The sequence below is a fragment of the Eublepharis macularius genome, chromosome 12, assembly GCF_028583425.1.
Source record: "Eublepharis macularius isolate TG4126 chromosome 12, MPM_Emac_v1.0, whole genome shotgun sequence".
Taxonomy (NCBI): domain Eukaryota; kingdom Metazoa; phylum Chordata; class Lepidosauria; order Squamata; family Eublepharidae; genus Eublepharis; species Eublepharis macularius.
The window spans coordinates 11,272,006-11,281,062 of record NC_072801.1 but is presented as its reverse complement, the minus strand read 5'-3'; the positions used below and the strand labels follow the sequence as shown (position 1 = coordinate 11,281,062).

The following is a 9,057-nucleotide window of genomic DNA, read 5'->3' as shown; positions in this document are numbered from 1 at the left end:
ACTCAGAAGTGCTTACATTTGGGGGGCATCCTCTGTGAGTCAGCTTCTCTGCTCTTTGCAAGTTCCTCCCCTCCTCCATTCTTTGTGTCCGGGGCTAGCTGCTTCTGAGGTCTGAAACCCAGGAACCGATTGAAAGCAGGTGGGGTGGATCATACGAAGCCTGGAAATCCGTCATGATTTCATCAGCCTAGGTCACCGACATGAAGAAACCTAGCATTTGGGGAGTACTCTTGGATTTACTGATTTACTACAGTTGTATCAAATCAGGAACTTAAACCTGTTTTGTTAAATTCTGCTCCTCTTTTTCCTTCAGGTTTGGGGAGCTCCCTCTAAATTCAGGGGCTGTATCTACAGGTTTGCAGTAGCAGAGGAGACTCCCGCATGCTGGATCCCCCCTACTCCTTTTTCTCTTTATTGCACCCATGTGATAGACAGAGAGGAGAGCAATGAACGTCTCCTTCCATCTCTCCAAGATCCACGGCCTGCTGGAATTCCTGAAAGGAGACAACCTCTCATTGCCAGGCCTGCTGAACAGGAGCCAGCAACTGGGCTGGGAGGAGCTGGAGAAGTTGCTCTTCCTGTTCGACAAGGACCCCATCGCCATTTGCCTCACCATCATGTACCTGGTGTCGTTTGTGGTAGGCTTTGTTGGCAACGTCATGTCCCTGAGAATGCTCACCCGGAAGCGCAACAGTCGGGTGCCCAGCTTGACTGCTACCAGAAGCCTCCTGATCAACCTGGCCGTCTGTGACCTGATGGTGGTCTGCATCTGTATGCCCATCACTGTGGGCAACTTGATTTACAAGGCCTGGGTCTACGGAGACTTTCTCTGCAGGGCTGTCCCTTTCATCCAGGCAGTGTCCGTCTCAGCCAGCGTCCTCAGCCTCACGGTGATCAGCTTGAATCGATATTACAGCGTGCACAACCCTCTCAACGCCAGATCATTTTTCACCCATCGGAAGATCCTGAGCACTATTCTAGTGGTCTGGGTCTTGTCCTCAGGGATCTGTATGCCCCTTGCATTTATGAACAAAAGGGATGAGATTGGGGTGGTGCAGGGTCTTCCTCTGGTGTTCCCCATCTGCACAGAAATCTGGCCTCAGGAGAGGATCAAGCAAGCGTACAACTTCCTTCTCTTCTGTGCACTCTACTGCCTTCCCGTCCTTTTCAACATGGTCATTTGCTGCTTGACAGTCCACAGACTGTGGAGTCCCACCAGGCCACTGAGGGACTGCGGCACCTTGAACCAGATCTTGCCAGCTTCCAGGCTGAAGATTCGTAAGAAGGTGGCTCAAATGGTGGTGGCTTTGGTCCTTCTCTTTGCCGTCTCCTGGCTGCCCATTTATATGATGGACCTCTGGATCGAGTTCAACAGTCCCAAAACCTTGCAGGATGTGGGTCCACCTTCCTGGGTCCTGCAGCTCCGCCCTTTTGCTCAGTGGCTCAGCCTCACCAACTCCAGCCTCAACCCCATCTGTTATTGCTTCATGGGCAACCTCTACCGCTCAGCCAAGGAAATGAAGAGTCGGTACCACAAAAAGATGGCTTCTCTTCTCAGCTTCTCCCTGTCTGAAAAGAGTTTGCCTTCCTCTGTCCCCGAGTTGCTCTCCTACAAGAGTTCCATAAGCAAAGAGCCCAACATCATCGTGGCGATTGGAAATAGATACCAGGAGAACTATAATCCTAGCACACAGATGTGCCTCTGAACCTTGTATTTTTTGAGGACGAGCACTCAGCAACTACTATTCAACAAAAGTAGGGGAGAGAACGGGAGAGATGGGTGGGTGGCCTGTATATTTCCTTCATTCACACAGACCCACAACTGGGTGAAAGAGATCTCTTTACTTGGAGTCCGTTTCCATCCTCTGTCATAGCCAGTATTTCTACACTGAGCAATTGCAAACAGGAAATTAGAGCCAAAACACACGTTAAGAAATACCTAGGTTCAGCACGTGTTCTCTTACCTCAAGGTTTGCCGGGATCTGTAGGCGTCCTGGAAGCTTAAAGTTTAGCATTTACAGAGCAGCAAAAAGGGGAAGGGAAATACAGGCGCCTGTATTTTAAGCTTTAAGCTTCCAGGACGCCTTTAAGCTTCCAGGACACCTACAGATCCTTTAAGCTTCCAGGACTTTAAGCTTCCAGGACGCCTACAGATCTTTAAGCTTCCAGGACGCCTACAGATCCCAGCAAACCTTGAGGTAAGAGAACACGTGCTGAACCTAGGTATTTCTTAACGTGTGTTTTGGCTCTTAATTCCCTGTCCAGCAAACCAGAAGAGGTGCAGCAGTCGTCTTTGGCCTTTTCCCCAGATCCAAAACTCACCTTCAGCCGAATCTGCACCATGAAGATGCACTCGTAATTTCTTTTTAACTGTCTGTGTGAGTCCTTCTCCTTTCCTCTGTAGGGTGGCCAAATGTGAGAGAGGAAAGGAAAGAGGAAAGGACTCCTTGTATCTTTCAGGGCTGCGCAGAAGCGGGGATTTAGGGGGCCAAGCTTGCCATACACTGGTGGGAGAAGTACCAGCAGCTGACATTTCTTTTTCTATGTGGCAGCTTGAGGCAACTCTGGCCACCTTTGCGCTGGGCCAGCCTTTCCCCAGGATCATCCCAGAACACAATCTGGGAGCCACTGATTAATAATATATAATAATAACATTCAATTTATATACCACCCTTCAGGACAACTTAACACCCACTCAGAGAACTTTACAATGTATGTTATTATTATCCCCTCAACAATCACCCTGTGAGGTGGGTGGGGTTGAGAGAGCTCTGGAAGAGCTGTGACTGACCAAGGGTCACCCAGCTGGCTTCAAGCAGAGGAGTGCGGAATCAAACCCGGCTCTCCAGATTAGAGTCCTGCCGCTCTTAACCACTAGCTTAACCCCATTGGCTCAAGGCAACTATCCCATATTTAAATGATCTGTGACAGACCCGTGACTCTCCTGTCCTTGAAAAACTTCCAAGAAAGGAGATTCCTTAATTCTTTGACAGACCGCCATTGGCTATGCTGTTCCCAGTGGGACAGCAAGTTATATTAGGCACACTGAACAGACATGCAGGGGTTAATCAATCATCTCCCTTTATCTGCACCGTATTCTTGTAGCCAGCCTGGTGGCTTTCATATGGGCTGCAAGAAGTAAGGGTGGCAGCAGGGCGGAAGAGGTTCTCTGTGGTTTTTTCATCAGCACAACGGTGTCAAAGTCTAAGGGGCATAATTTGTCTGTCAAGAAAACGAGCCCTTGAGAGCAATTAATAATTGATCTTAGCTCATTAATGACGGTGACTTGATTCGTGTAGTGCCCTCCCTTTGCCATGTGGCACTTGGAGTATGGCATGAATCGGGAGAGCAGAAAGCCACAGGAGCAGTTCTGGTTCTGCGTGAGCCGGTACAAGGTAGCACCAGGCTTCCACATTCACTTGCAAGGGTGGGAGCCCTTTGCATCTAGCACAGTCCTTTCATAAAGGGGACCTCTTTTAGTGAAAGGACTGTGCCAGATGCAAATCAGATGAACCCCCTGCATCTCAAATCCAGCATGGCTGTGAGAGACAGCATGGTCTAGTGGTTAGAGTATCAAACTAGGCTCTGGGAGACCCAGGTTTGAATTTCCGTTCTGCTATGGAAGCCTGTTGTGTGAGCTTGGGCACACACTCTCAGCTGAACCTACCTCACAGGGTTGTGAGGTTAAAATGGAGGAGAGGGGAGAACGTTGTAAGCCAGTTTAAGGTTCCTCTTGGGGTGAAAAGTGGGGTATAAGTGAAGTATATAAATAAATAAATGGCCTTGAAGTCCCTCCAAAACGGACTCTGGAGGCTTTTCCTTAGCTCTCTCTTCCAAACAAATTGGAGTCATGTTTGTTATTTGTGCTTGGGAAAGCTCTCTCTGCTGCAGCTGTAAAGAGCTGGTGGGCTTGATAAAAAGAAAACAGTGCTTTATTGCTAAGTAAAAAAAAATCCCAAACCCAACAGCAATCTGCACCTGCTGTGATATTTCTCTCCGGAGAAGAGCCTTGGAGCGTTTCATGTCCCTTCAAAGCAAAGGCAGCTTCGAGAGCACACGGGTTTGATTTCCTCTTTGAAAGAAATCTTGCAAGCCTGTCGTCCAGCTAAAGGTTGTTTGCAAAGAACTTTCAACCAAGTAAATCACAATGACTTGGCTGCAGTGCAGAGGGCTGTTTTTAATTTAAGAGCAACCTTGCTGGATCAACTCCCCAGAATCCATCAGGACTGGTATTGTTGCCTGCCAAATGTCTCTTTGCATTCAGAAGCAGGGAGGGGGGGGGGTATGACAGATGAAGGGTCTCAATCTAAGGCAGCTGCACATGTTCTAGAAGGAATCTGTCCCTCATCTCTTGCTTCCTAACAGTGGAGCTAGACCCAGTGCAGTATCTGTGAGTTGCCACCAGCAGGTGAAGATTCTAGCACTGTTTTTTCCTAAGCTTATGAGATACGTTTTACTTCTTGCCAGGGCTTTTTTTCTGGGGAAAGAGGTGGTGGAACTCAGTGGGTTGCCCTTGGAGAAAATGGTCACATGGCTGGTGGCCCCGCCCCCTGATCTCCAGACAGAGGGGAGTTGATCTCCCCTCTGTCTGGAGATCAGGGGGCGGGGCCACCAGCCATGTGACCATTTTCAAGAGGTTCCGAAACTCCATTCCCCCGCATTCCTGTTGAAAAAAAGCCCTGCTTCTTGCACTGAATCAAAACTGAACGGACACCACATTCATACAAACACCAGGCAGGGCCGTATTATCCATAAGGCTGACTAGGCCGAAGCCTAGGGGCCCTGCAGGGACTAGGGGCCCATCAATTTTTTTTACTGAGGTACACCCCCACATAAATTACAATTCATTGATTCTCTTATATAACCTCCAGTAAAATATAATTAACAACTTCCTTATTGAAGTGAAACAAATTCCTCTTATACTAAAGCAATTATCCATAAATTATATATTTTTAATTAATAATAAAAGTTGTATTCACTTCAAAATATTACAGTATTGAACAATTGTACCCCCAAAATGTGCTTTCTTGAAGAGTTTTACTCGCACAATAAAAATATTTTTTAAAATGTGACTAGAATTCTTCAGAAGACCCTCAAAAGGATATAGGGCCAGGGCTTTTTTTCAGCTGGAATGCAGAGGAACGGAGTTTCGGAACCTCTTGAAAATGGTCTCATGGCTGGTGGCCCCGCCCCCTGATCTCCAGACAGAGGGGAGTTTAGATCGCCCTATGCGCCGCTCCAGCGGCGCGGAGGGCCATCTCAACTCCCCTCTGTCTGGAGATCAGGGGGCGGGGCCACCAGCCATGTGACCATTTTCTCCTAGGGCAACCCACTGAGTTCCACCACCTCTTTTCCCAGAAAAAAAGCACTGTATAGGGCTATGTACTACGGTCTAGTCCTACCATACCAGCGTCAGGCTGTCAGCTGTAGTGGGGTAAAAGATTGAAGTACTGGAGTGGGCCCGAAATATCTGAAAGCCTAGGGGCCCAACCACGGGTTAATATGGCACTGACGCCAGGTTTACTTGAAGAGGTTTCCCACTGCTGTGCGTTTTGGTATGCCACTGTCTTGGACAAATGGACCTTCCCTCTACCTGTGATGGTGGGAAAGACGCTGCTGCATGCTAGGCTGGGCTAATACTGAACAGGGGCATGTTCTTCCACATATTTCTTGACAGCATTTTGATGCTGCAGAAAGGGGCTGTGGGCTGATCAGGAAAAGCATGCAGAAGGTCCCAGGTTCATTCACTTGAAGCATCTCAAGTAGGAGGTATTGGAGGAGAAAAACCTTTCCTTGTTTGAGATGCTGTCAGTCAAAGTAGGACATGCTCAACTATATGTACCCATTCCAAACTGAACCCCATCAACCTGCGTCCTTCCCCGCTTGCTCCGCAAATTTTGAAGCCTTCCTCCAGACAAAGGAGCTTTTGCAGGAAGAAAAGGCCTGTTAGGTTGTCCCTTTCTCTGGTTTCAGAGGGGGACAATCAAAGAGCAGACTATGCAACTCTGCTAACAGCCTCCCTCCAACAGCTGGAAGAAGAGCAGCTTTTGTCATAGGAAGGCTCCTTAGGCTGCAGAGCAGAAAGGATTATAGGCAAGTTGGGGCTGCATGACCAAAATAAAGGGGTGCTTCCAATTAAAATGGAAATGATACGTTGGATGAAAGATACTGCACACCAGAAAGCTGACCCATGGCTTGACACTTCTGTTTCAGAATCAATCCTTTTATTTATATTCTGACAACAACCACCCTGGGAGGTAGGGTTTGCTTAGGAAGAAAGGTCCTAGATCCAGAGGAGTTAACCGTGTTAGTCTGTAGTAGCAAAATAGTAGAGTCTAGTAGCACCTTAAAGACTAACCAACTTTATTGTAGCATAAGCTTTCGAGAATCACAGTTCTCTTCATCAGATGCATCGTCAGCTTTCAAGAACCACAGCTCTCTTCATCAGATGCATCTGATGATGCATCTGAAGAAAAGAGCTGTGGTTCTCGAAAACACGATGCATCTGACAAACAGAACTGTGATTCTCGAAAGCTTATGCTACAATAAAGTTGGTTAGTCTTTAAGGTGCTACTGGACTCTTTACTACTTAGAAAGAAAGAGAGCGTGCATGTGCGCAAATGGCCTAAGGTTACCCAATGAGTTTCCATGGCAGGGTGGTGATTTATCCCCAGGTCTCACTGGTCTTTGTTTGATAGCCTAACCACTACACCACACTGACCCTCGGCTATGCTTGCCAACAAAGGATGGCTGACTGACATGAAAGCATGAGTTACAAAGCTCTGTCGCATACCAATTTATGATACTGATTAGAGGTTTTGACCAGTGAGCCCTAGGTACAAATCCCACTCTACCCTGTAGCTACCTGGACAACCTTAGGCCAGTCACTGTCATCTTAGTCTACCTTGCAGGGATGTTGTGAGAGAAAACTACCTTGAGTTTCTTGGAGGAAAAGTAGAAGAGAAATAATAAAACAAATAATGGCCATCCAATACGATCAGACACTCAGCAACATCATGACTGAAGAAAAATATTGTCAGGAGACATCCAAGGATGCGGAAATCTCCAACAGTTACGAATGTCTATTGAATATTTATTCATGAGAGTGTTTAGAGTACATCCATCATTAAAACTGAGAATCTGCCTTCAGTTCTCTTTCCCAGTGGCCAAGGCCGCTGAATGCATAGCGACTCGTTCTGCCCAGAGAGAATGTTTGAGCTTTGAGGAGCAGAGGGAGAGTTTACATGCGAGGAGGCAGAATGTCCCTGAATTTCTGATTAAATAGCAATCTTCTGCCCTTTGGAGCTGCTTCGTTTGGCCTTAAGATGCTGGAAAAAGACAAACCACCTGCCAGCTGCCCCAGCAGAGGTCTCACCCGTGCAGTTCTCACTTCAAAAACATTTCCATCTTACTAACAATCTGCCTGAAAAACTCAGAGATCCTTGAATTTTCAGCCAATGACACTTGTAATCTTTCATCCTCTCCCCCTGCCCTGCACCAGTGGTATCTTTTTGTGTCAAATTAACAACCAATAAAGCAAAAAAAATCACAAGGAGTACATTTTGATGGGGTACGAGAGTTATTTCCCAGTGGTTTGCAAGTTTGCAGGAAATTATTTACAGGATCGAGACAAAGCTTGATGCCCAGAATATGAACAACTCAGAGCCAAGCTACAAGGGACGAATGGCGAGTGAACAGTGATCAAGAGGCGCGCGAGCGAACAGGGAGGAATACACGTGACGTGAGTCTGTTCACTTGCCATTCAAGTGTCATTCGTCACTTGTAGTTTGGCCCTCAGTTTTAGAGTTATAGCTGAGTTTGGCTCCCTCCTTTCGGAATACATTTTGGCACCAGGCTGAATGGTAAGTAGAACATCAGACCAAGAAACCACGAAGGGAGCTCTGACTCTCGAAAGCTCATACCCTGGAAATCTAGTTGGCCTCTAAGGTGCTACTGGACCCGAATCTCACTCTCATAGTATAGCAGTAGGCATCTCCATATAAAAGGCTCAAGTAGTCGATGGTGTGATCAACCCCTCCTTGAAAAACCTGGAGAGCTGCTGCCAGTCAGAGTAGTCAATACCGATTTAAACAGACCAACAGCCTCATTCAGTATAAGGCAGCTTCATGGTCCTTATGGAAATCCAATTTGGGGGGAGCTAAAGAATGCCACCATCAGTTTTGTGGGTATCTGGAGGCCACAGCATGACTTGAGGAAGCCAACAACGTGGTTTACAGCTGAGGTGGAGTGGGCAAAAGGTTGGAGGTATGGCTCCAGTTGGGCCATGAGTTTGCCCAGTTTGCTATTCAGAAGCCTTGTTTGCCTCACCAGAGGCCAAGACCATGCCCAGAGCCTCTGAGAGGCTGAGACTGAGGTGATGCAGAATTAAAAGGGGCCTGAGAGCACACGCCAGGGAGGCAACAGGACCCCTCCATACTGCGGGTGAGGAACCTGCAGAGAGGAGTAGGAATAGGATGGTAGCAGCCCCCTTCCCTCTCAGTTTGGAGTCCTTGGGTCCCTGGGAAGGGAAATGGAGCCTGGGAAGGAGTGATAATGACCCCCCTCACCCCCTGAGGTCAAGAAGGCCATACAAATGCCTCACATTTCCCTCAGGATTCATCAATGCACATTGCCTCAGAAAGATTAGCGCATAAGGCACAGAGGAAGGAGATTCTTGGCCTGTACCAGGAAGGGGGGTGGTGTATTTTAGAAATGAACAAACTGTGAGAAATATAGGGAGGCAGTAACCAAAACAAACAGAACACCCCACCACCGAAGTTCTTATGTACCCTGTGTATGTGCAGGTAGTGTTCGACTGGGGTGAGTATTCAAATGTTCCAGGTGGGCCTGAAGATTTATAATAACATAATAATATTTGCTTTATATATCACCCTTTAGGACAACTTTATGTCCACTCAGAGCGGTTTACAAAGTGTGTTATTATTATCCTCGCAACAATCACCCTGTGAGGTGGGTGGGGCTGAGAGAACTCTGAGAAAGCTGTGACTGATCCAGGGTCACCCAGCTGGCTTCAAACGGCGGGGAATCAAACCCGGC

General features: G+C 47.5%; 1 protein-coding gene across 1 annotated transcript; it reads left to right on the top strand.

Moving 5' to 3' along the window:
- The first annotated feature begins 446 nt into the window (after positions 1 to 446).
- LOC129339051 (QRFP-like peptide receptor) lies at positions 447 to 7,701 on the top strand. The gene is made up of 2 exons (XM_054993657.1): positions 447 to 1,626; positions 7,664 to 7,701. The coding sequence occupies exons 1-2, from the start codon at positions 447 to 449 to the stop codon at positions 7,699 to 7,701; spliced, it is 1,218 nt and encodes a 405-aa protein (XP_054849632.1).
- The last annotated feature ends 1,356 nt before the right edge of the window (positions 7,702 to 9,057 follow it).